Genomic DNA, 27,162 nt, shown 5'->3' with positions numbered 1-27,162 from the left:
GCAAAGACTTCCCACGAGAGCCCTCCCAGTAAGGAGCCCTCCCAGTAAGGAGCCCTCCCAGTAAGCTCCCCAGCCTGCGAGCGGGCAGCACCTCCGAGCACCCTACTGCCACAGAGCCCAGCGGCACAGCAAGCTGCAAGGGCTCATGTGTGGCCACAGCTGGCCTGCAGCAAGACGCTACTACAGAGACCAGCAGAGCTGATGGAAATTTCTGTCACAACCAGCAGCTTGTCCTGGGCGAGATACCTCCACTGGGATAGCACAGCATCCCTCCCTGACTTGCAACTAAAATTGAAGGCTGTGCTAAGCAAAAAAAAGCAATGCTGCATTAGGACACATATAGAAGGAAAAACAAAGCAAGATTCTCCAGGTCAGGGCAGCTTCTCCCTGAACGGCTGCCTTCCCTGTACGACTTCTCTTACAGACTGTCCACGGCGTAGGAAGGTTGCACCCGGAGATCACAGCTGTGACAGGTTTGAAAGACATCTTTCCCAAAAAGGATGTGCAGACGAGATCCTCACCCATTCCGTGATCTGTTCAAGGGATACTTCATGCTCTGATACCCATACAGCTCCCTTGGTAAGTTTAGCTCCACAAGGAGTTTAATGAGTGAGCACCAAATGTCTCGGCTGCAGCCTGGTTTATGAACTGTGTGAGTGGGTTACCTGAACGTCATGGCTCTCAAAAAGCCGTTCCAGCTGCACTGAACGTGTGGTCTGGTAAGTCTTAGTCCTCATGCAGGTCAGCTTCTGCTCTAGCACTGCCTACAGGAAAATTTCCCCCTCCCTCCCCGTCCCACACATCAAATAGGAAAATGATTTTTCCTTCTGCTAACAGCCAAAATTTTCTCCCTCTCATGTCTCAATGTCAGCAAAGCAGGCAGCGCCCACACATAAGATGTGAAAGGGTTCATTTTGGTCATCTCTCTTTGCCCAGTTCCCAGTCTGGCAGTCTGCCACTGGGATTTTTCTCCAGGACCAATATGATTTACTCATTTCATCTTCGACGTGGCCCCACCTCACCTGTTTTTCAGGCCACTCTCTTAATTGTACACAATTGGGTGTTTTCTGCCTATTTCCAATCACATCTCCTTAGATGTGGCAGCTTCCCAAACAACATTTCACCTCGCATCCTTCCCTCGCCTCCTCTCCAAAGCAGGAACACACCCAACCCTTGTTTATATGTGCTTTGCAGCCTCCGGGCCACACACATCAATCTTAATCCCCTAAATCTATTCTGCCTCAGCACATCGGGACAAGCTGTCTAATTAGGGAGAGCTAAACTATCCAGTGGTGGCACTGTAATGCACCGTATTGTCCCGGCACTAATCTCACAGTAGGATAGGTACAAAACGTCGCTGCTAAGACATAAATATTGCATCTGGAGCCGATCCACATCATACAGGTCGGGGACTACAGCCATCACCGGGTCAATACCCTGCGTTGTGCAAGACACCGGGCTTCCCAGACTGAATTCCTGTTTAAACCAGATAATATCATAATATCCCTTTGAAAAGCATCATCTCTTGGTTTATTTCTGGGGATGGAAAACCGTCCCACTGATTTAAACATATATTTATTTATATGGCATACACACACACACATATACTTACAGCTACTCTCTGCTCAGTGAAGAATCTCCCCATTATCTAATTTCTCCCCCAGGAAAAATTATTTTGCATCTCCATGGGAAGCACTGCAAACATTTGGCTGCTGTAACAAAGGGCAACAATCACAGCAATTACTGTGTGCCTTCTCAGCACATGGACGTAACAGCAATAAGCTAGTAAGAGCTTCTGAGAGTGACCTATAAAGGGCAAAGAATCAAATTTTCCTTGTTTTAAAGAAAAGTCAAAAGTTGTGTATTGGAAAAAAGAAAACATAACAATGATGCCATGTAAAGTTCCTTTTTATTAAGCTCTGCAGTGGGGAAGGGCCTGCTTTCACCTTGCTCTGCAGAGCGTAACTCCACACATCGCTTCAACCTCACATAGCAGGAGGTAGGAAACAAACTGACCTGAACACCCAAGAGCCTCCAGTGCTCGTCTCTTAAAATGTCAAGCTTCATACAGAAAGTCTCACCTGTGAGTACGTGAACTATTAAATCCAGGAGCACCTACTAAAACTGAATGACGTGCAGCAGGCAGTGTAACCCGGGAAACAAAACCTCTCCAAAACAAAGAAAAAAAAAAACCTTCTTCCTGCCATTGCTTTGGCCTCGCAATTCCCCCTCCTTTCTGTTCCTCTACATTTATACTCATCAAATCAGCCCCATTAAACATACTCTTTCACCACAAGGAGGGCGTAAGGAAAGCGAGAGATTTCATCCCAGACACCTAGTACTTCTGCTTTTCTGTAGTTTTGCTAGCACGCACATCTTGCTTGTTGCTGTATTTATTGGCATTTCAAAGGAGGCCACAGCTACAGCATGTAAATGAGTTCATCTCAATCAGCTGAACAGAATATTAATTATTTACCTCTCAGTGAGGTTTAAGGATAGGGGAAAAGCTGTCCTGTGACAAACGCCAGGTCTACCTCTTACAGAATAACAATCATTAAGGTTGGAAAGCTCTCCCAGATCACCTGGTCCAACCACCCCCTACCACCAATGCCACCACTAACCCATGTCCCCAAGCACCACGTCCAACCTCTCCTTGAACACCCCCAGGGACGGTGACTCCACCACCTCCCTGGGCAACCCGTCCCAGTGCCTGACTGCTCTTTCTGAGCAGAAATGGCTCCTCGTTGCCAGCCTGAACCTCCCCTGGCACAACTCAAGGCCATTCCCTCTGGTCCTGTCACCAGTTCCCTGTGAGAAGAGGCTGACCCCCAGCTCCCCACCCCTTCCTTTCAGGTAGCTGCAGAGAGCAATAAGGTCTGCCCTGAGCCTCCTCTTCCCTACACACAACACCCCCAGTGCCCTCAGCTGCTCCTCACAGGCCTTGTGCTCCAGACCCTTCACCAGCTTCATAGCCCTGCTCTGGACATGCCCCAGGGCCTCCATGTCCTTCTGGTGCTGAGGGGCCCAAAGCTGACATGCCCAGGAACAAGCCTACTGGTTCCTATCAGCAACCATCACCAGTTAAGCATTTCTGTTCCAGTTGCCAGCCCATCTGAGCACAAGAGGCACCACCCCTCAATGTCCCATGTAAACACAGGCTGTGGTAACGTGAAAATGGCGGTCACATGTAAAAATGCTTTTCTTCAGTGAGTTGTTGCTCACTAACCCATAGCACAGATGCAGTTCTGTAACGTACTTCTCAGCATTTCCAAAGAGGATTTTGATAGCCATTAACACAAACATGTTTCCAAGAGCTGTTTTAGTGAGTTTTTGCCCTGCTTTTTTACTTCACAAACATGCGTGTACCCACACCCCAACTCTTCATAATGAAGAAGTGTGACACTGTTGCAAGTCATTGCCTTCTCCTCCAACCCATCTTGTTTTGAAGTAATAACACAATGTTTTTTTTATGCAGTACTTTAATTTTGAATGAATGATGAACAACCAGCCCTATAAACAAAAGCATGAGGCAAATTCCGGGAACCTCTGGAACACGGTGCCATATCCACAGAAGGATTAACTCTGTTTCTGGATGCTTTAATCAGTGCTATCCAGAAGTATCGATCGATCGGTACCATTAATACGGAACTGCACCAGACATAAAGCTATTATAACCTACAAAAGGCACGCTCACACTACAAACACTCAGCCCATGGGGATTTAAGGAGGTGCTGCCCAGCAGCCCTGAGCTGGCCCAGTCCCAGGTGACCCCCCCAGGGTGAAGGGGCCCCCAAATCCCATGCCCCCATGGCAAAGCTGCTCCCAGCCCAGGCAGCGAGCTTTAGCTCCCATGTGGCTGTAACTCTATCGCTCTTACGTAAGGTCTGGGCACCGCTCCCACCGGTGTTTCTCCGAGAAGTTGCCATGGCTGCTGTGTCTACCCCGAGCTCGGCGCTGCCAGCTTGTCTTACATGTGCCCAGGGCCCGGGGAAACGGGGCAGGGTCTGGGTGGGACTCAGCCGAAACTCACACCGCGTCCCTGCACAAGCAGGAGCGAGGCAGAGGTCTTGCACGTGTGCCAATGCCTCCTGCCTTCAGGTACCAGGGAACCTGCAGCCATGGCATGTAGGGATCTAGATGAAATTTTTATTTGCTGGCTGTGCTGGGGAATAAAGTCTTCCCGGATAACTCCTGGATGTAATCATCTGCTCAGAAGCATGGCAGATGATAAAGCAGAACATATGTGGTCCAGATTTCACTCCAAGATCTTATTAAGGTACTGATAAATAGGAATCAGCATCCCTTCGATCCACGTGTAGCCATTAAACAGGGCCATTAAGCCAGGAGCTCAAAACACTCAGCAAAATCAGGCACTAAATTACCAAATGGCCTCTGAGATGTGACGTTTTTAATAGATTGCTTGTTTTACTGCAGACGAAAACCAAAAAGGCTTCAAAACGGCAGGCAGGATATTTTGTTTCAGTGCTGCAGACTGTCACTTCCAATTCCCGAGTAATGAGAAGGCAACAAATGAACAGCTGGAATTAGATGTAAGGGAGGAAACAAACCACTGCCCTAACTAGATTTGGCCCACTCTCCCCCGCTGCAAGCAGTCTCTACCTCTGTGGCTACTTTTTCTTTTTGAACACAAATTTAATTTCGTAAGACAATTACCCTGCTCAGCAGCTTGCCTCTGATCAGTTCCCCGACCCGTTCAGTGCTGATTTTGGGATCGTGCTGGCAGTGCCAGGTGGGCTCCTGCCTGCTCGCCGAGGCCCCGCACAATGGCTGCGTCTCCGGGCAGTTGCTATCGCCAGCCAGAGAACAGCCAAGCAGTCTGATTTCACGTTAATTCTTGTGCAATTCTCTAACAGTCTAGCAGGCTTTGCAACCCAGATGGCATCCTCAGGCTGACAGGCACGGTCATGTGCTCCTGCCAAGAAAAGAAAACCTAGGGGAGGGGAAAAGCCCTAGTCTGCTCCCACACACACCTCCCACTGCCCCTACCCTCCCTGCCCCGTCCCTCGCTCCCACCAAAGGGATAAAAGCTCCTCCAGTGATCTCGTAGCCCTCTAATATATTATAGCCTTATAACATGAATGAATGCTTTCATCCAGAGCTCCTTCTTGTGTTTTCCCCTGGCCTAATTTACTCTCCAGTGAGCGGAGAAAGCCACAGCTTTCGAGAACAATTTGACTTTTGAGAGCGAGAGAGAGGGACCGTGTGGCAGGATTTGTGCAGGCTCTGGTTATTTCTAGTTCAAGGCAAGGTCAGCAGCGATGGAAAAGCAGCACAACAATAAGCTCCAAATGCCTGCCAAGCACAGAACTGGCATGCTCTGAATCCGAGAGCAATTGGGTTAGAGCTGAACTGCTAATGGAAGCAACATTTCTACGGCAAACAGATTGCTAAAAAAAAAAAAAAAACAAAAACTTGTTCTACTGTGCCACTTGCCTTGTTTTTTTTTTCTGAATATTTAGTGTTATATGCATCACCACCCCCAGAAAGTGAATGCAGAGATAGTAACACAACAGCACAGCTTGAAGCTACATCAGGGGAGGGTCAGGCTGGGGGTTTGGGAAAGGTTCTGCACCCAGAGGTGGTTGGGCACTGGGACAGGCTCCCCAGGGATGTGGGCACAGCACCAAGCCTACCAGCATTCAAGACTTGTATGGACAGCACTCTCAGACACATAGTCTGATTTTGGTGGTCCTGTGTGGAGCCAGGAGTTGGACTCAATGATCCTTGTGTCTCTTTTCCAGCTCAGGGCATTCTATAGTTCTAACATATTAGAGAAAATTAGATCTAAGCAAATCCAGTAAAGATTAATTTATGAATTAAGACTCAGCATACTTATGGTCTGTTACCAAGAAACGAAACACAGAGCCATGCCTTCCTAAAACCAAATTAATTTCCTAGCAGACGGGAATACAGGCACACCTACACCACGCAATAAATCCACGGGACGGAGATCAGTCCTTCCCATCCTCGAGTAAACACACTGCAGGGCTGAGATGACTACAGACACCTGATGCCCACAGAGCTAATAAGCCTGGAGAAGCTGTCTGTCCTCACTGGGGAGCACAAATAAGTACATTTAGAGATTAAGAAGCATGAACAAGTATTTCTGCTGTTACAGTATGGTAGAACAACAGCGCTCATACTGTGAGCTTGGTAGGCTGAAGGTCTGGACGCTGCCTTGTACCAAACACATTGACATACCCCGAAACAGTCACATCACTCACAAACATCTCCACTAGTAAGGTTTAATCCTGAGAATAAAGTCTTTTGCACCTCTTAAGAATGGATGAAAAAGGAACTGGACTTGGTGCTTCGGGACACAGGTTAGTGGGTGACAGTGGTGGTAGGGGGATGGTTGGACCAGATGATCTTGGAGGGCTTTTCCAACCCTAACAATTCTATGATTTTAACTCCAGAAGGTGATAGATCATTTTAGCATTCATTTTTGAGAAGTATCTTCCAGAGTTTTCGAAAACCTTACCCATGCTTTCACCTTGCTAGGTCTGGGCATCACCCCAGGGGAATGAAATAGCAGAGGCATCCGAAGCACCTGGTTCAGGCACGAAGGGCAGGTCCCTTCCCTAGGTGGTCTGGGAAAGCCTCCCCCTCCAAAAGGCCTGTCTGAGGTCAAACTAAAACCTTCAGAGCCAAGAGAGGAAACATGGGAACAAGAAGGATTTGCAACCTAGAAGTTTACCCCAAGGAAAGCTGAGCCATCTGTGGCTCTAAGATTAGGTGACTGCTCCACACCACTGAAATCGTATCATCCATAGATGAGACGTATAAAGTAGCATCTTCATTTCATTGGTGCTGTCTCACATCACTCATTAGCACTGACAAGACTGAAGAATAGTTAAAAAAAAAAAAAAATACTATTACAAAAAATTTATGGCAGTAGCACCTGATGGTCACACTCCAAGAACACAAGGGTCACATAATCAAAAGGAAAGAGGAAAGAAGGGTCCTTTGGAGTGTCCTCAGACACTCAAGAACACAAAGAGAACAAGCAGTCAAACATATCTTCCTGCAAATAACCTTTCATGAGGAAATCAATTCCATATGAAATGGAAGATTTATCTGAAAAAAAAAAAAATACATTTTCTTTCTTCCAAAATTTAGCTTTAACAATGAAGTTAGCTCCTGCTCTGGAGCACGTAGCCGTAAGAAGTGGTTGAGCCAGGCTGCTGTTAACACCGTGGCCTCACTGTTAGGCAAGCAGGGCACTACCAGGAAATCAGCCTTTTGTAGCATCTTGCAGGTACACAACTGAGCACTTACCAGAGATTAAATCTGCTAAATAAGTGTCATTATACGTAACTTAAGATGAAAAAAATTAATCAAAAGAGCTTAAGGAGGGCTTGGTGAAGAATGCAGCCTAGCCTAAAACTGAGTCATGATAATAGGCACTGCCAATATTTTAGAGAGATCGTTTCCGGATATTTTAAAGAGTAGGAATTCAGCTGAGCTAAAACAGCACTGGCAAAGTGATGTGGCAAATAGAGGTTATCCAGCCTCAAAAAACTCTAGGTACTGGTGCTTTACCAAGCTACAGAAAGTATAGAGTTTATACAGGTGTAAGGGGAAGAAGGGAAAGGAACGAATAAGTAGGCTGAGTGCCTAAGAACCTGAACTCATCGCAGAGTTCAGGGATTTGGGGGTACCTGGGGTTCTTGTAAGCCAGGGCCCAATCTGCCCAACACATCCAAACATGGCCAGGAACCAGCACCCCACTCACACAGCAAATGGGTACGGTGCCAGCTCTCCATAAAGCACACTTGTAGCTACCATATAATTACCAGAGTAAAATTTTATTAAAATTCAATTTCGTGAGACACATGGTTTAAAAACTATCGCCCACAGCACCACAGGTTGCTGATGAATGAATTAAATGTTGCCCACAGATATTTTCCATTGAAGGTACAGAATTGATGGGGGCTCAATTCTGGTTCAATTTCTGGTTCACAAGTTGTATGCTTCTACTTCCAGGGCAATAACACCGTATCTGCACCCCCAAAATAGAAAGCTTTACCTGTAGAGTCAAAGGAACAATTTTAAATATATAAATATATATGTAATTAATGCAATTAAATGATTTATTTTAAAAACAACTGCATGCATTCATGAACTTCCTCACATTTCAAGTTACCAACACTTCCAGGGAAATCAAGACTGAGTGCCGCAAGCATCCTCATTAATAAGCAGCAAACAAAGCAATGTTTATTCACTATAGGAAAATAGAAGTTTGAATATGAAAGATAAAACAAGATCATGTAAGGCAAGATCATCCAGATGACCAAAAATCTCAGCCATGCCAACACCAGGCTTCACCCGGTTTCTTCCTGTTAAATGAATGCCACTCTTGAAGACCATCTTTTCAGAAGAGCTTAGTTCTTAAAAAAGACACACTCCCTATTATTTTAAACAAAGATAAAAGGGTTTCCTACATCTGTGGCAAAGGATAACTCCCAGTTGTCTCTTTCATCCAGCTTTGCCTTTCCTTTTCGCTAAGACCCACGCACCACCTATCCCCCCCACACAAGTACTCTTCCAGCCCCTAGAGCTACAGGCCAGAAATTACTGCTTGTAGTACAGCAGACTTGAAAATTGGTTTTATTTCATTCACCTCTATATGGGAATTATCTCCTCAGTTATATGTTCTTAAGTCTGGGGCAGTTGGTTGCTTTAGACCTAGAGCAACAGGTCCAGGAGTTACATTTCCCCAATTTCACATAACTCTAAATAAACAAAATGTTTTTGACGTGCTTATTATAGCTAAAGCTACAAGCCACATCCCAAGTAATTACAGTTAAATAATACCATAAAAGAAAAAGGAGGATCACATCAATTAAGAGAAAATTGCAAGTCATCGTTAATTATTACTGAAATGACTGCTTACCTAGCACTGTTAAAATAGCAACTAGATACTTCACAACAGGATAAGAGAGCTAAAAACCTGTGTTTTAGTAAGCTGCTCTGAACAGTGCCTCCGTTCTTATTTTTCAGTGTAACACGCTTGGAACAAAATCCATTGCATGACTTTTATGCCACTCCCTACTTAAAAAAAACAACTAAATAACCCACCAGTGTTGTATCCACAACACCCGATCCACTACGTTCCAAAGCAAACTGCAGAAAATTTCTTCATGTGTATTGTCGACTGTTTCTAACGAACAGAAGTTGCCCTGTTTCCAGACAGAAGGTGGACTGTTTAAGCAGTGACTGGAAGTCCTGAGCTAGTAAATCATAACTGTGCAGTAAGGAGAAAATAACCCACCCCGTTTAGTACTATCTATTTTTAAATTTGCAAAACAAAGGCACAATATTATGCACCCTCTTCAGTCCTTTCGGTTTAACTGTACGTTTTTATATGCCTAAATGGCAAATCCCAACTCATTATTTCCTTCATGTCTATTTGCAAGGCTGCAAAAACATCCACGTTAGCAGCAACAGCATCAAAAATTCAATACAAATTGAATCCTTCTGCTCCAACGCAGCAGCACTGCGTTCACCTGGCTGCTCTTGGTCAGCTTCGGATGATGCTTTAGAAGAAAGCCTCTGAAATCAGTTGGAAGGCAGCGATTTGGGGAACTATGCTAGAAATGCAGTAGGTAACATTTTTCCACGCTGAGTCATGCTCTGAATTGATTGCTCAGTACAAGCTGGATGCTCTTTTGCTGCAAGCAAGCATTTCAGGCAAACGGGAACTGACAGTCCCCAAACTTTTCGTCTTCATTTTCCACTTCCCAGCCCCCAGCAGTTGAGATATTTGGGAGTCTCTTGGTACCAATTCTAACATCACCCATTAAGTTTCAGCCAGGTGCAAAATGTGGCAGAACAAAAGATTATGGTCTGTAGTTAGCCCAACTGCACACTGATTTTGGATGGGGGAAAGAACTTTATGTGAAAGCCAGTTTCCACACACAAATTCACATCCCAGTGCCAGTGGGCAGCCAGCTCTGCCTCTGCAACATTGGTACCAAGGGACGAGTCGCTCTTATTTCACATCCTCAGCCCCTCACGCTCTCTGCAGCAAGTCATGCTTAAGGACTTTCCAGACACCATGTACACTTCTCACAGAGACAAACACCTACAGCACGCACTTGGCTTTTTGTTAAAACAGTTCTAGCAGAAAACTTGGAATTTGACACTTATCACCTAACTGAAGTTAAAAATGTGATGCTTTGGTATTATACCTACCAGTTCTCCATTAAGAGTTAAAACTATCCAAGTAGCTCATTGACTGCGATATCCCACATCACTTGAGCTAGCACTGTGGATAGGATCTAAAAAGCAGTAGGTAGGTACTTCCCAGCTACTGGTTCTGCTTTAAACAACTGAGCCTCACTGCTGGGCCAGCGCAGATGTTAAGTATTTTCTGCTTCACGTTCCAGCCGTAGGCTTAATTTTTCATTAAGGCACAGATCAGCTTACAACTCCAGCCAGAACTATTAATGCAAGGGCACTTTGAAAACACCAGCCATCGCACGGTTGCTGTCGCACAGACTAAAGGCAATTCTCTCCATTTCGCTCTGCGTGCAGGGGAGGCTCTGCCCACGGCTCAGGAACAATCCTACCCCTCTGTGCACAGCTGCAGCCCGGCCGCGGCTCTGCCCACCTCCCGCAGCTCTGGCACACACAAAGCAGAAACACCTGATCCCAGGAGCCTTCTGCCTGCTCAGCTCTCGGCTGCAGCTCCTTGGGGACGGAAAGAAAGGTCTGTCCTGACAAGCTTCTTCAGGGTCAAAACGCAGCTCTTTGTCCTGAGTGAATTCAATCAGCTCTTTCTGGCACGCAGTATTTGATGCCGTACGCTTCCCAGCTGCTCTCAGAAGCCATGGATGCAAATCGCTTGGGGTCTGTCCACAGAACAGTTTGTAGCTGCCGCATGCACTGCGGGTAGAACAGGCACTTTCAAAACAAGCATTTTTATAAAAGCTGGTACAAATCGCCTCAGAAATTTATGATGTCAGTTACTGTCTCCTTTGCAGCACATCAGGACCACAGGACCAGCTGAGATGGCTGGGGTCCCAACCACAGAGCTTGTGACCAAACGTCTTGTTACATATGGGGGTGGTTGTCCCCCTGTACTCAGCTCTGGTAAGGCCACACCTCAAGCACTGTGTTCAGTTTGGGGCCCCTCACTACAAGAAGGACATGGAGAGGGCTACAAAGCTGGTGAAGGGCCTGGAGCACAAGTCCTGTGAGGAGCAGCTGAGGGCACTGGGGGTGTTTGGTCTGGAGCAGAGGAGGCTCAGGGCAGACCTTATTGCTCTCTGCAGCTACCTGAAAGGAAGGGGTGGGGAGCTGGGGGTCGGCCTCTTCTCACAGGGAACTGGTGACAGGACCAGAGGGAATGGCCTCGAGTTGTGCCAGGGGAGGTTCAGGCTGGCAACGAGGAGCCATTTCTGCTCAGAAAGAGCAGTCAGGCACTGGGACGGGTTGCCCAGGGAGGTGGTGGAGTCACCGTCCCTGGGGGTGTTCAAGGAGAGGTTGGACGTGGTGCCTGGGGACACGGGTTAGTGGTGGCATTGGTGGTAGGGGGTGGTTGGACCAGGTGATCTGGGAGAGCTTCTCCAACCTTAATGATTCTGTGATTCCTCTGAGCCCTTAACACAGGACAAGGTAAGAGCTCCTTTGACTTAAATTGGATTTAAAACAGCTCAGTGCAGGAAGGGAGATGCACACCAGGCTTTCCAGGACTGATACCTACTATACTAAAGTAGGTATTTTGCTGGGAGGACTATATGCATTCACAAGAAATGAAGCAGTAATGGCTTACTAATAGCACACAGAGGCCTAGGAAGGTCTTACATCTAGGGCCTTAGGAGGCTTTTGTAAAGGCACACACACAGAGTTAGAGCTGATCCGGGCTTTTTCCTCACCAGCCCGAAGAAGCCCAAACACTTGCTGTTACAGCAAGCTCCAGCCATTGCAGCACTGACGGCAATGAATCAGCCAAGTGCCTCCCACAGCTGTACACAAACAACGTGATTTCCACTCAGGGGATGAGCTCGGCTTCCACCACATCCTAACCACTGCCACCTCCACCGTGAGGCTCAAAAAAAGAATACAAATCCCATAGGCATAACAAAGGCCCAGTGTTTTGGCTAACTCTGTTTCCATTTAAAATAATCTCCCTTAGCAGCATCAACGAAGTTTGATAGATGGGGAGAACAATGTAGAAAGCTGTTTATTCCAACATATACTGACATAACAGGTATTTAGAGAGAAAAGTGGAATGTTTAGGCAAAATTTCTTAAGATAATTCACATTTTAGACAGATTACCTGGCAGTATTAATCAAGGTCCTAAAAGAGCATTAGCAGATCAGTGCTATTCGTTTTTTTCTGGAATTTGCAGATCTCTGAATTAGGTTGTTATAACTCTTGCATGACAGGCTGCTTGTACAATTTCAGTGTCAAAGCTGAAGAGAAAAGTTTTTGCCCTGTTTTTACTTGTAATATTTGGCTAAGTCATACTATTAAAAAAAATATCATTTGGTTTAACTGATTTCACTTCTCAGTCTTAAATAAATGCTAAAGCAAGGCACAACAATGGCAACAAAGGTTCCTTCAGTTATTAAAAAAAAAAATCTAAAATCTGATTTTAAAAAAATTAAACAGTTCAGCAGATGGAACCACCTTAAGATCCTCCCCGAAGTTTGCTTTCTCCCTGGTTTCACCTATAGACTTTGCTTGCCCAGGCCTTATCGCTTGACTTCTGTTTACACAGAAACACAAAACGCTGTCATCAGATGAAGCGCAACTGCAGTGCGGCCCTTATATAAGCCTCATCACATGAATAATTAGCAAGGCCCATGGAGAACTACAAAGAGGTTATTTCTCAACCATACTTACCGGAGTTAACCATTGCCAGGCCTCTGAATTTAGAGCCGGTGGCCCAAGAAGAAGAGCAAAACAAGTTGAAACTAAATAAGCCAGAGATTGAGAGCAGGGAGCGGGATTATCTGGAGCTAAGGAAATGAAAGGAGAGGATTTCCCTGCCGTGAAGTTTGAGGTCAGGACTGGCTACACCTCACGCATGAGCATGCCTTTAACTGAAGGCATAATTGGATTCTCAATCAAATCCCGCTGTCAGGTGTTACACAACACATCAGATAATCTTATCAGAGTTCATGGATCAAAAATGTACAAACCCCACGTTTTCTCTCTATACACCACCCCATCACCATCGTCGGAACCTGGGGTACCTCAATCACTCACTCTCACCTCGTACCCTGCGTTTCCTAGCAGCCAAGGCAAAGCAGAGCATTTGGGCTGTTGCCTCCCAGGCCACGGCAGCACTGGGAGATTGTTGCCTCCCCTCTACAGCAGCAGGGGGGCCTTGCCAAGGCAGCAGAAATGCGGCGACACCGACTTGGCAGCTGGAAGAAGCAGGGACACTCCACCTCGAACCTGCTGCCACAGCGGGAACAACCAGCAACACTTGCTAGAACCACATTTAAATGAAAAAAGGATCAAGAGAGAACCTGACACTTAAAGGCCCTTGTCACCTACCTTAGTTAACAATTCAAAACAAACAAACTAGACCAGGGTTTGTAAACAAGTGAGGAAAAAACTGACCCAAAAAAAAAAAAAAAAAAAAAAAAAGATTTTCCTTTCTAAGGAAAAACCTACAACCCACATAAATGATTTCCTTGTGCAATCTGCAGCTCTCCTGTGATTTTTGCGTCAGTCACAAGCATACTGAACTGAAGAAGCCCAGTATGTGATGGCACATAATTGAGGATATCCAGAAAGATCTGTGGATTAAAAGAAAGGGACAAAGCTCTGGTTGTCCTTCTTGAACTTTATAGACTTCACAATAAAAATGAAAAATCCCTGGTGCTACACTCTCTTGTTATTCCTACCTAGCTGGAGGGGAGGGAAGAGAGGGAGAGCTTTGAGGGTCCATATCCTTTGGGAACAAAACATTTCAGCTATTTACAGATTAAATGGAGACATCCCCTACATTTGTGGTGCAAGTGGACCCAACTCAAACAGACATCTCCCCAGCATTCATACCAAATAAACACTCAGGAGATGAGCTGATTGATATTCCACCACCAGAGCTGACCCCATAAACAGGGACAAGTGTCCAAAGCATTATAGCTTAGTCCTGCACTGAAAGAAAAAACAAACACCACCACTAAAACAAGTTACACAGATTATTTAAGCAGTGCCAGCTTTGGAAGAGAGACAGCCAGTGATCCCGAACTGAGCATTTGCTCATGCTGGCACACACAGCTGGGGACACTGGTGTATGGAGAGGGACTCTGCTCAAGCAGAGATTGGCAGGATGAGGGGATGGTTTTAAACTAAAAGAGGGAAGATTTAGATTAGATATTCAGAATAAATTCTTCACTGTGATGGTGGCGAGGCCCTGGCACAGGCTGCCCAGAGAAGCTGTGGATTCCCCATCCCTGGAGGTGCTCAAGGCCAGGCTGGATGGGGCTTTGGGCAACCTGGGCCGGTGGGAGGTGTCCCTGCCCATGGCAGGGGGGTTGAATTGGGTGGACTTTAAGGTCCCTTCCAACCCAAACTATGCTGTGACTCTGTGATACAGGTCACACATGGCATTGCCCAGCTCATACATCCAGACAGTTCCCAGTACTGGCAACAACTGTAGCACTGCTCTCTCCAAGATAAAAAAAAAAAAAAAAAAAAAAAAAAAAAACACCCTTGAACACAAAAGCTCTTTCAGCTATTTCTCCCAGCAGCAGGTTATAAGTTACACATCAAGTATCACTTTACATCGACCAACACCAGTGCTCACATGCTAATAAATCCATCAGTGGATGTTTTTGCCCACCAGTTTTTCTTTTGGTGCTTTCCCCATCTACATTTAAGATCTCCAGAGACAGAGTCTTCAGCCTCAGAGGACAACCAGACAAGGAGAATAGATTTCTATAATCCAATTCATATATTGCACTAAAAGTAAAGTGACTCAGAAGGAAAATGTCTCACAATGAGCTGAATGCATTAATACCTGAAACCCTGGGTTATGATACCTTAAATTCATGCCTTAAACTGGGTGGCTCTGAGGGGTGGCATTCAAAACCATTTTGGAGGATCAGACATTCAGAAGCTAGAGACAGATCTTGTCAAAATGGGAGACAATGAAGCAGCCAACAGAGCATTAACTGTCAATGAAGAACCATGCCAAAACCCCACATCCCACAGAAAACAGTGAGAGTGACTTAAAGCCAAATGTACAAAATTTGTACACGAAATACAGCTATTACCTCTAAACCATGAATGCCTTAATGCATTAAATTCAAATTACAGCAGTGTTGCCTATTTTGAACAGAAAGTGGGTGAACAGTCAGGATCCCAGAGTTCACTTCTATGATCGGAATGGAAAAACACCCCAATGCCTCCTGATGCAGCTTTGGGGCAGAGGGCAGGCCCTCTCACACACAGGGCTGTGCTGCAGTGACCATCCCCTCTCTGCTGCGGGGGCACACAGGAGAGCTGCTGTCACCAAAAGGATGTTGAACATCACCAGCATTCTGCCCCACCTGACAGTCCTTGGTTGGGTACATGGCCTTCCCCAAAACAGTTTAAGCTAAAAGAGGAAATAGGCAAATATAAATTACAGAGTACACATAAAAATAAAAATAAAAGTCTTCTGGCTAGACCACGTCAAATTTCCTTGACATATCTGATAAGGCTGGTTAGTCAGCAGCATTGCCTAGTGGCAGCATGAGAAATCCGAAGTAGTAGATGTTGTCAAGGGAAGATGCAGATGTCAGGAGCTTCAAAGGACTTTCCCGGTCTCCCAGTACACGCCTCTGTGTCACACAGACTGAACTTCAACCAGACAGCTCGGACACAGATATTGGGCAGGCATCCAACAACACAAACCAAACTGAATGTTACTTTGCCCAGTGCTCGACAGTCGTTATGTCAGCACACAAATCCAGAAGGAAAAAAAGAAAATCAGACTCCTGAAAATTTAAAAATCCATTTTTCCAAGGACAGGATGAAAATGGATAATGAACAAATTATAACTAATTTCCTAAGAGTCATAAGAAACTGTTCCAAGATAAGTAACCAACGCTATGGTTGTATTCACAAGATTATCACACGCTTCATGTGATAAAGCAATGACTACTGCTTGCGTTGCTTTCCGACTTACAGGATATATGTTGAACAAACCAAAACTGAAAGAATGAAACCTGAATTGTCATGGGCAGGACAGGGAAACAATGACTATGAGATTGTTAAGGAAAGCAAGAGGATCTATAAAGCAACTAAACATTAAGCAGTGCTGGAGGTTAATTATTCTTGTTAGTCAGCTTGGCCAAAAGCATAAATGAGCTTAAACTGTGGCAAAGGTGCCTGCCAAGTATTCCCGCAGCGAGGAGAGGGAAGCAGATCGTTACCCTTCACTGAATCACATTGCAAAGGCCTCCACAGCAGCAACACCACATCTATCGTGATGTGGCCTTCAAGACCAGGGGTGGCAGGGACTAGACTTCAGAACAAAAAGGATTTATTAACCATGCAAACCAAAACAGAAGCCCCCATTGCTTCATGCTGGGGATGCTTACAACACGTTACCTCCCAACAGCCGCCATGTCATCACCACCACTGTACGCCCATCAGTCTGCCAAGGCCCTGCTATGTCCTTTGTACTCAGAACCCATCAGGAGAAGAGGCTGGGGTTCCTTTGCTGAAGCTCTCCCCCATGTCTCACCCTTCTCAAGACTATACATTATATGTTCAAGATTATATACTACAGTTCTTCAATACCTTGCTGGCTTTTAGCTCTTGCCTGTTCTCTTCCAGTACCTGCAAAGATGACCAAGACAACCAAGCCGATGTCCTTACTGAGGCTGTGGTGGTTTTACGTGCTGGGCAGCTAAACACTACAACCGCTCTCTCACTCCCCTTCCTTAGATGAGGAGAGGAAGAAGTAAAGCAAAGAACAACTCACGGGTTGAGATAAGGATCATTTAATTAAAGGGAAATAATAATAATAATTAATGATTATTATGAACTAAACAATTTAACTAAAGGGAAATAAAAAGGGAAAGGGGAAAAGGGAAAAAAAAAAAAAAGGAAGGAAAGCAAACAAATAAAACAAATGAAGGCTATGTGGAAGTGCAGAGGAAAGAAATTACTCTCTGCTTCCCACAAATGAGTGATGCTTGACCATGTCCTTGAAGCAGGGCCTCAACGCACGCAGCCAGTGTTCGGGAGGAGGACCAACGTTTTCACAACGAGAGCCCACCCCTCCCCCCTTCTTCCTGTTTCCACCTTTTATTGCTGAGTGTGACACCACATGGTATGGAATATCCCTTTGGTTGGTTTAGGTCAGCTGCCCTAGTGATGTTTCTCTTCTTACTTTTTGCCCACCCCCTAGGAGGGTTAGAGAGACGCCCGATGCTGTGCCAGTGCTGCTCAGCAGTAGACACAACACTGGTGTGATAACACTGCTGTTCCAGCTACAAGTGCAGAGCGCAGCACTGTATGGGCTGCTGCCAGGAAAGTTAACATCCCAGCCTGACCCAGTACAGAGGCTTGAGAACAAGAGACAGTAGTCAGAAACTAAAAGGAAGAGACTTCCCAGTGTGGTGTAAGGAAAACATTTCCCCATGAGGACAGCCACGTATTGGCTGCCCAGAGAGACCGAGGACTCACCATGCTTGGAGGTTTTTCCAAGACCCAATAACTCAATAGAGCCCCAAGCAACACGGCCTGAATTTAGTTTTGAGCCTGCTTTGGTTGGAAGGTTGGCTCTGATGACCTCCCGAGTTCCTTTCATACTTGAATTAGTCTGAGCTTACCCTTCCAAATTTCCAAAGCTTTATTGTTAATGTGGACGTTGTCAAACTTCTGTAAGCATATCGTGGCCTCTGAACGGGATCATTCAACTGCTGAATTCAGGCCTTGGCACTGAACATGCAGCTCCACAGGATTACAGGCAACTGAGATGGAAAAGACCTTGAAGGTCTGAGGGTTTATTCACCCACTCTGCCTTGTGTACCAATATCAGCTATGTCCAAAGCATTCCTGGCAGTATCAGTTTGAGCTGGTTTTAGAAGTCTCTCCTATGGGCAATTTCACATCTCCACAAACAAACCGCTCCAGGACATCCATCCTTACATCAGTAAACAGCTCCCTTCCTATCTTTTACTTTTCTTAGGGTAAGTCAAGACTATTAACATTTATCCATTTCACCTGGAACATGAACAATTGATTCTCTTCTACTTCACATTTGCCTTTAGGTATTTGTTTTTGCAGTCTTCACTTCCCATCTCTCACCTTACGGAACTGGTCCTGTTTGCTAGGTGCCCAGTCATCTCCCTTCTCTCCTGAATTGCCTCTAACTGCAATTAATTAGTCTGCATTTTTCCCAAACAGTGGCACCCCAAACTGAACACTGGACATCAGCCTACACATTATCAGTACATTGTGAAGGAATAAATTACCTCATGCCTTACATAAAAAGGCCATTTTCTCTGTATACTAGTTTTTTTTTCTTTTGCCACAATGTTTGTTTCATGATCAATTTGTATGCATTATTTATAATCACTTGAATTCTTGCCTAACACAACAGCAGAGAGCTCCGCTTGCCCTTTACTTTCAGTCAGCTAGTATCCAAAATATAGGCTATCACCACTTTCTGTAAGTCTCCTCTTCCTCCCCCAAAATGTCTTTGCGTTCATCAGTTGTTAGAGTTGAAAATCAGCCCTGGCTTTCGGGGCTGAAAGTATGAAACAAAGCACTTTCATCTGAACCTCTCAAGTGTAGAATGTTTCTTCCTCTCCCGGGCCTAGCAAGGCTTATTTGTTGACATTTAAAGAACAATGAAGAGCCCATCTGTTCCCCAAAGGCTTTGGGGAAAACAAAGATGAAACAGACCTACATAGCCAAGGCAGCAGGTTGACTAGATGACCAGCCAATGTAGGTCACTTCAGGGGGTATAAGCAGGAAAAGATTCAGTTTTAAGCTTTTGGGAGGACACACACACAAACACAAAAAAAAAAAAAGGACAATTAAGTGTCAGTATAACTAAACATCAAATAACTTACCTGACAATACCAGTTCAGTCCTACCTCTGATCTGATTTTTAGAGCTCACTGAACACCAGCCAGACCACTTTTTGCTGAAGTCAAAGTTCTGCTAATGAAGATCACAAGGGCAATTTCATTGTTCCTGAGTGACGAGCTGGCTGATTAGATCAGAAGCGTAAATCACACTTTTAGCTACTTAAGTTAAACAGGTGGCCTTCTCTCTGACTTACTACTTCTTCAAACTATAAGAAGTGTAACCTTTCTCTTTTCTGTCATGCCTAGGAAAAAAAATATGTTCAGATATTTATTCCCTCTTAACCCTGTGTGAAAATATTTCCTGCTCTTTCATGTGTTTCAAACAATTTGCTTATAAAACATATTAACCTTTCTTAAACGTGCCAATCATTCACTCTTATAGTATAACTGCAACTAGAGAAAGAACATAGGGGAACAATCAATACCACCTAGTCTCCAGAGTAACGTGTAGAGATAAGACTTTAAAGAACAAACAAAATGAAAAAAACACATCCATGTTTATCAACATTGCTAACAAGTTACATACTTCAACATAATGTCCTGACTGACATTCATACTCTGCAGCTACACAGCTTTCCAGGTTTAAATGCCACATTAACTTTGGTGTTTTGGTTGTCTTCTGCTTAAGACTGCTATCATGGATAGAAATAAAAGGAGAAAAATAGTGAATGAAAATGACGAAGAAGAAATACACAGGTTGTTGTCTTCTGTCCCAACAAAGACAATAACCAAGTGGTTGGGCATTGACCCAAGACACAGAAGACCTTTGTTCAAAAACTCTGTATTAGATTAGTCTAGACAAACTAGACTAAGAAGCTTTTTTGATCAAAATCTTCCTTTATCAAAAGACACCAGGGCAGAAAAGAAAGAGTCAGACTTTGAGATGTCTAATGAGAGAGAAACATTTCCTGTCCGGTCCTATTAGCTTTATCCTTCTGTGTGTTCAGCTCTGCTAGCTGAAGCAGCATGCTACAGTCCTTTAACTCTTACCCACCTCGAGAATCCTGTTTTATTGATGTTCTTAAAGGATTGATTATGCTGAAAATAAACAAAAGGGGGTAAGGGGGAGATAGGTGTCCTTCTAGCTACCGTACACAAGAGAAAGCATTGCAGGAAACCTGGAGTACTTGATGAATGGAGAATCTGCATTACATGTAAAATGTCCTCCCAAAGAGCTAAGTATTTATTAACCAGCTGAAGTACGTAGCATTCCTGCAGCAGTATAAACACAAGAACCAGCAGTGAGAAGGAAAAGTTATCTAGACAACAAATGCTTGATTCCATTTTTAAAACCAACAGTGGGAAAGCGCTCTTCAGCTTGAATGCTGAAGAATTACTGTGTGCAAAGAACAATAACATCAGAAGCTTTTACTAAGGTTGTGCTGCTCTCAGCCTCCTTTGTTGAAAATCCACAGTGAGACTCGAGGGATGTGTCATTCAGCTTTGTTTGATAGAATTACGTCCTAAAGTTGCTTAAAGAGTGCACCATCCCAAACAGCAAGCCCAGCATTTGGCAGACAATTGAAAAGAGTTCTTCAAACAAACAAAAAATAATTATTATTCCAGCAGCGAAGGATTTAACCAGATCTGTTGAGGACAACAAAACCAAAGGCCCAGATGGCACCCGCTCCTCACTCCCTATTTCCATACAGGTTCTACCTCGCAGATATTTTGTGCTCATCAATTGACTGGCTCCGAATCAGCAGCGTGACTGCTCCACTTCCAGTAGCGCTAATTTACACACAAAACCTTGTTAAAACTGGGCTGTGGCTAGTGCTGAGTGGACAACAAGGCTCACATTTGGAGGCTACACATGGCTAACAGGGGACATGGTGTGGATATAAGCACTCCAAACCCGTCAGCCACCCCAATTACACACGGATTTTTCCAAGGCAATGCATGTGGTTCACAGTGTAAAACACACACGGAACAGGCCTTCCCCACACATCGAAGTCATTGGGCCACCGACCTGCAAACCCTTTCACTGCTCTCCATTTGCATCTTGTTGCTATGGCAAATGCATCAAACAAGAGAACTGGCTGGAAAAAATAAGGCTGCGTTTCTGCCTTTAGTCACACAGGAGCAGACGTGTCTTTCAGCAAAGTTTCACCAGAGAAAACTGGAAATAAGACACAGAGGACTACAAAAAAAAAGGAGGAAGAACAGGAAGAAAATGAACAATATTTAAACATTTTGAGAGTAGAGGGGAAAGAGGACACAAGGAAAAGGCACAGCTCATGTAGTTACTCTTGCTGGACTTGTTCAGATGGTGTTTGATTTCTAATTAAACTTTCTTGTTCTCCAGTTCAAACAATACTTTTAACTTCTTGAGAGTATTTTACATGGGAATTAAATTAGTGTAAGAAAAAAAATCCTCTGCCCCAGCAGTCCCAGATGTGACAGAATACTGAAACTTTTCCTTAAGCAGATAAAAAGGCACCTCCAATGGCTTTAATTCCCCAGCAGCAGTCAGGTAACGCAAGAGGAAAGCAAGAATTCCAGCAGCCATCTCAGGCAGGGCAGCGAGGGCAACCTATAAAGCACTTAAAGCAAATAAAGGGAAAGCAGAGGGAGGGAGCGAGGCTGCCTCCATCCCAAGCACAAGGGTCATTCAACTGCTGTAGAAGAATTTGCAGAAGTCACACAGAAAAAAAAGGAAAATGTGAAGCTTCGAGGAGCTCAGTAATAAAGGAATGTCTGAGCCGACAACCTAAACCCAGACTCGCCACGGAGCATAGCAAAGGAAACATCACCCAATGGAAACTGGATTTTCAAATTGAACTAAACTCCCAAGTCTTCTACAAACTTTAGGAAATGCCAAGTTTAAAAACACAAAAATCAAGACATATTAATCTTTTGGCAAGGAAATTATAATGTGGAAAATGTGTGACTAGGTTTTCTTTCCCCTTTACAAGAGGATGAGCTTGTGTTTACATCTCGGGTGGTGGAAAGGCAAAGTTTATTTCCTAGAAAGCGAGATCACAGATTTCAGCCTGCCCCAAGCAATATCAGTTACGGCTGATCGAGTCAGATATGATGAAACCTGAATTAATTCAGCAGCAGATGGTGCTGTGGGTTTTTTTCCAGCTGTAATGCAAAACATATGGATGGAGTGGCGTAAAGTTTCAGTGAAGGACAAGGGAATGTTTGTTTAACTCACGGTACAAAGGGAAACATCAAAACTTACAAAAGATATGAAACCTGAGCTTTCCAAAAACAAAATCTCCTTTGTAGCTTTCCATTAACAGACTCCCTTTCCAAAAGAACTATTTCCCAGCACCTGACATGACTCAACTTTTAACTTTTATATTTACTATTTAATACTGTTGAGCTTTTTTTTTTTTTTTTTTGACTTTGGCGGGGAATACTCGCATACTGCTAGACTGAACTTCATTAATACTCAACTTTCCGAGACATTTCGCCCCAAAAACTTTCAAACCTTTGCATAATTACAGCTGGATGACAATAATTGTCTAATAAAAGCTGCTTATTTTCTGGTGTGCAATAGCTGGATCCGTCACAGAGGAAAAAACTTTGGTGCAATCAGAAAATAGTGCTGAGAAGGGGAATGGAAAAGGTGAAAAGGCAGACAAACAGTACATGGGGTGAAAAAAAAAAAAAAAAAAAAAAACACAGAAAAAAGCAAAGGAGAACAAAAAAAACTCAGAAGAGAGCCAACTGGTCACGTAGTTCAAGAACTAGGGCCAGGGTAGGAACAAATCCAGTGTTTCCATAACAAATCTATGCCTCAGAAGGCTAAGGTTACACGGGCTGAACACAGCCCGTTTGCCTTATCAAAAGCTAACAGTGCGTCCTGATTTCATGCCACAAACTGCCTGATTGGTTGCTAAATTTAGGCTCCCAAATTGTATCAGTAATCAGCAGGCTTTTCTTAGAGTACCCCATCTCCCCTTTTGGAACACCAGAAATAGCAGTTTTTAATTCTTGAGCTCCAATTATTACTTCCCCTGTTATTTAAGACGTTTCCTGACGGATGCGGCACGCTTTGCGCAAATCATTTCCATGCTTGGCAAACGCCAGGACTTCAGGGAAGTGAAGCGGCGTTACGATGTGTTGCAGACACCCAGGGCGGGTGCAAGAAGGGCACTTTTGAGATGTTTCGGGGAAGAGCTGGTGGCCAGGTCCCACGGCTTCTCTACACAGGTGAGGAAGGGGGGAACAATTCTCCTCCTCTTGGCACGAGGGATGGAACACAGGAGAGATGCTGATCACAGCAGCCGAAGTAGCAGCACTTCTTATCTTGCCAAAGCAGGGAATAAGGCACATCTTTCACCAAGACAGCACACCCTATGCCAGACCCCCATTCCCTTTAGTTTCCCCAACCATCAGTTCAGGTTCTTTTATTGTCCACTCCACCCGAGGCATCACCCAGCCACGTGCCAATAGCCATTTTACTGACTGGTGGTCAGCTTCCAGAGCTATTTGCCTTTTCATGTAACTCTTTGTTATTTCTTCTCTTTTCATGTGGCACCTGACAAGGCAGCGTTACAAATCAACACTGAAGCTTATCATCTGCGTGTCTGGGGCGTTCAATGACTCAGAGTGAATCAAGCTCATCCTTCTTCAGAGGACCAGAAGACAGACGTTGACTACAGCGTTGATGTCTTCTGCGTAACAGGATGCACGTAACAGACATCTTTCCATGCTCCATCACAGAGAAGTCCTCCAAGCAAGCCTCCTGGTGACTTCCATCCATATGTTATTGCTCTCCAAGAGTTCCCTTGTTTAGCTTGCATCCAGAAGTGCAAGAAACCTAAGCCCAACTTTCTGGTCTGTTTAGACCATCACTGGTAGGATGCCCTAACCGTACCACTGCAAGCTACAAGGGCAGGCACTGCTACCTCTGCTGCTGGAGCTATTTCAAGCCCTGTGACCCCAGCCAAGCCCCAGATAGCTCGCACCATGAGCCTAAATGCAACACGGACACGAACTGCTGAGATCCTCAATGTTACACGAGACCTTCACCTGCCCAGGAAACCTGTACACTGTACCTTGGCTGCAGACACCACTAACACGGCAAGACACACAAATTTGGATCTGTAACTGACATCTTTTCCTGGACTTGGTTCCAGAAACAGCTGCCCAACGTTTCCACCATCTCATAGCCTCCTCAGCAAAACCTTCGTACGCTGAAAAGACCTTTTGAAAAGCAAGACGGTAATTTCAGCTTTGCCAAGAGGATAGTTTTTCACATTTAAAAGAAAAAACAGCCACCTGATTAGGTGAATATCACAGGGGCTCTCTAATTTCACCTGAAAGCAGACACTACGCAGTCAGACAGAGAAATGCAAAGAGCCAGGCTCTTTGTTGAAGTCGCAGACCATCATCAAAATCTGAGTCCACAAGTCTTTCAGAGGCGGTTGACAATGAAGAAAGAGGTTTTTTTCCTTAATTGGGGAATTTAACATTAGTTACTGGATTATCTGGCAAAGTATTTTGAGCTTTCATGCTTCACTAAACCAGAGTATTTAGTTCACCGCTCACAAACCCATTATTACACTGAAGAAAATGGAGAGCAATTAGCATACAAAATGATAGCTTAAAGGTGGTGTTAATTGGAAAGAAATATTTTTAATGGTGTTGTATACAATTAAGTGAGATAACCAGGTTCTGGGGAAAAAAAAAAAACAATTTGCTAAACCATTTCAGTAATGTCTGTTCTTCAGCTTATGTTTCAAGTTTAAGCAAATTCAGTGCTGCAGCAGGTTCAGGGCAATACGCCTTTGAAATACCTCAGTTCAGCCACTACCACGTGGGTTGCAACCTAAAAGCTGGTCCTCCTGTCGAGCAAGCCATGTTCAGAAGATATACATATCAAAACAAAGACTAAATCATGGCAGCAGTGGAGATCATCACTGAATTAAGCTCAAGTTCCCCAAAAGAACTGAAGAAGGAGAAGAAAACAATGCAGGAGTTTTCATAGCGCGCTGATGCAACTGGTCTTGCAACTCATAGTGTGTTATAGGACCTCACAAAATACACAACCAGAAGCGACAGAAGACAATCTAAACAGAGTTACTGATGGGGAAAGAGTAATTGTGCATGCTTTTGTTCATGATTTCTAAGCAGAGAAGGAGAAATCTTGTACATGAATAGCTAATCTTCCAGAGGAAGAAAGCAGACAGGAGGAAAGATGTAATCCCTCATTACCAGTGAACTATACTCAGATATAAAGGTGTTAGCTATACAAAGATATTACAGAAATGTGCCTTGCAACATTTGGGATTTGTTTTAAGAGCTACAGCGAACCATTTTAATCCAGCTGAGTGATGCTAATTCACTTTTACAAATTCTTTGCCAGATAGTATTCCTAATCTATTCATCGCACATCTACAGCCATAAACCTATTTGCACCAGTAGCTTTTATTTAATTCCTAGTTACAACAACCCTTTGTATTTTAAATGAACTTCTACATCACTATTATTTTTGGCTCGGGAGATATTTAATATTTTCTTCAAATGACAGAGCAGTCTGCTAACCTGCAACACGCCCTATTTTTAGAATCACACCTATCTCATATTTTCCTTTTTGAAAACACAGTCTAATTACGTTCTGGAATAATACCTCCCTGTATTTTGATGTGAAAAAGGGCTTCAGCAGCCACCGCTCAGAACAGCATCCCTCCATGCAGACAGCACTACTGCAGGCAGGCTTCAATGAACACCTGCAGCACAAGCCCCACGTTGGCGTGCAGGGCAGTGTTTCTCTGTCTACCCAAAGTGCCACTGAACTGTTGGTCCCACGAGCACCTACCCACAACAGCATTCAGCAGCATCGCTTATCCCTACAGCCTTTATCCCCAAAAAATGATCCACGCTCACCGCCTGCCTGCACAACCCAAATTTATCTAATAAGGTGAAATGGAAGCAGCAAGGACCAACCGGTAGGTACAGACCTTCCCCCACTGCCTGATGCCTTGTGGCACAATGCTCCAGATGCACCAGCATATAATTATAAATATAAAATACTCTAAATACCAGCACGTAACATAAAGAATCTTTTTGAAAGGAAAAAAAAAAAAAAAAGTCATCATTCAGCATTGCAACCAAAACCCAAATATTGACGTTTTCTACATGTGTGCGTAGGTATATTTCCTCTTATATTTGAATTATGTAAAGGCATCTTGAAAGCGAAGACATCCGTGGGCTAATCTGGAAGTTCTTCAAACAATGCAATAACATCTTCCCATAGAAAACCGAGGAGAGCCAAGAGTTCACTGATGAACACCAGATTTTTATCTCCGATAAAAGCGCAATTTGAATTCGCTGATGTTTCCAAATGATTTAAGCTCCACTCCCACTACGGCTCCTACCGAGAGTTATTCATGATGCAGGGTGAGCAGCCTCGTGGAGACCCATCCATGCAATTTTAGGTACAAGGTTTATGAGGGGAAGGAAAAAAAAAAAAAAAAAAAAAAAAGAAAAAACCCCTTTATCATCCTAGGCTGCTCCGGCAGAGCTTCGCCATGCGAACGGCTGGAGCCGAGGGGCTGCCTCTGCCCGATGAGTAAGCGTTTGCAGCGTGTGGCCGCGGTTCGCCCCGATATTTTTAGGGTTTTATAGCTCTTTTTCCCCCCTATACACACACACACACACATACACGCACACAGCTCGCTTCTTACCTGACCGCCACCCGCACCGAGCTCTCATCCTGGCCGGCCGACATGGTGCCGGGGGGCCGGGAGAGCGGCCCCGCCGCGCCGGGGAGGGGAGGGGAGGGTCCCCTGGCGACGGAGAAAGACGAGGAGGAAGAAGAAGGACGAAGAGGAGGAGGAGGAGAAGGCGGAGGCAGCGGCTCCCCCCTCTCACCTCCTCCACCTCCCCTCTCCAGCCATTTTGGGTGCCCGAGTCGCTAGGTGGCGGCGCTCCTCCCCTCACACACACACACACACACACACACACACCGGCCCTGGGCGGGGAGAGCCGGCAGCCCGCCCGCCGGCCTGTCAGTCAGTCTGTCCGTCAGTCTGTCCGTCAGTCTGTCCGTCAGTTTGTCTGTCTGTCCATCCATCTGTCTGTCTGTCAGCCCACCGGCCGAGGTCTGGCCCGCCGCCCTCCTCC

At 44.8% G+C, this 27,162-nt stretch overlaps 1 protein-coding gene across 7 annotated transcripts in view; it reads right to left on the bottom strand.

The window, feature by feature from the left end:
- Positions 1-26,944, bottom strand: part of KIF21A (kinesin family member 21A) — an 88,221-nt gene extending 61,277 nt beyond the window's left edge. For 6 of the 7 annotated variants that reach the window (XM_032193068.1, XM_032193013.1, XM_032193040.1 and 3 more), the window contains exon 1: positions 26,724-26,944. In XM_032193068.1, the coding sequence (XP_032048959.1) occupies positions 26,724-26,767 (44 nt within the window). In that variant the 5' untranslated portion in view covers positions 26,768-26,944. Of the gene's footprint in view, positions 1-665; positions 692-26,723 lie in introns of those variants that run through there. The other variant, XM_032193030.1, reaches the window with a different exon arrangement.
- Between the last annotated feature and the right edge of the window lie 218 nt (positions 26,945-27,162).

Source organism: Aythya fuligula, chromosome 1, assembly GCF_009819795.1.
Source record: "Aythya fuligula isolate bAytFul2 chromosome 1, bAytFul2.pri, whole genome shotgun sequence".
In the NCBI taxonomy this organism is placed as follows: domain Eukaryota; kingdom Metazoa; phylum Chordata; class Aves; order Anseriformes; family Anatidae; genus Aythya; species Aythya fuligula.
Note: the sequence above shows the minus strand (reverse complement) of the source record. Positions and strands in the feature narration are given on the sequence as shown.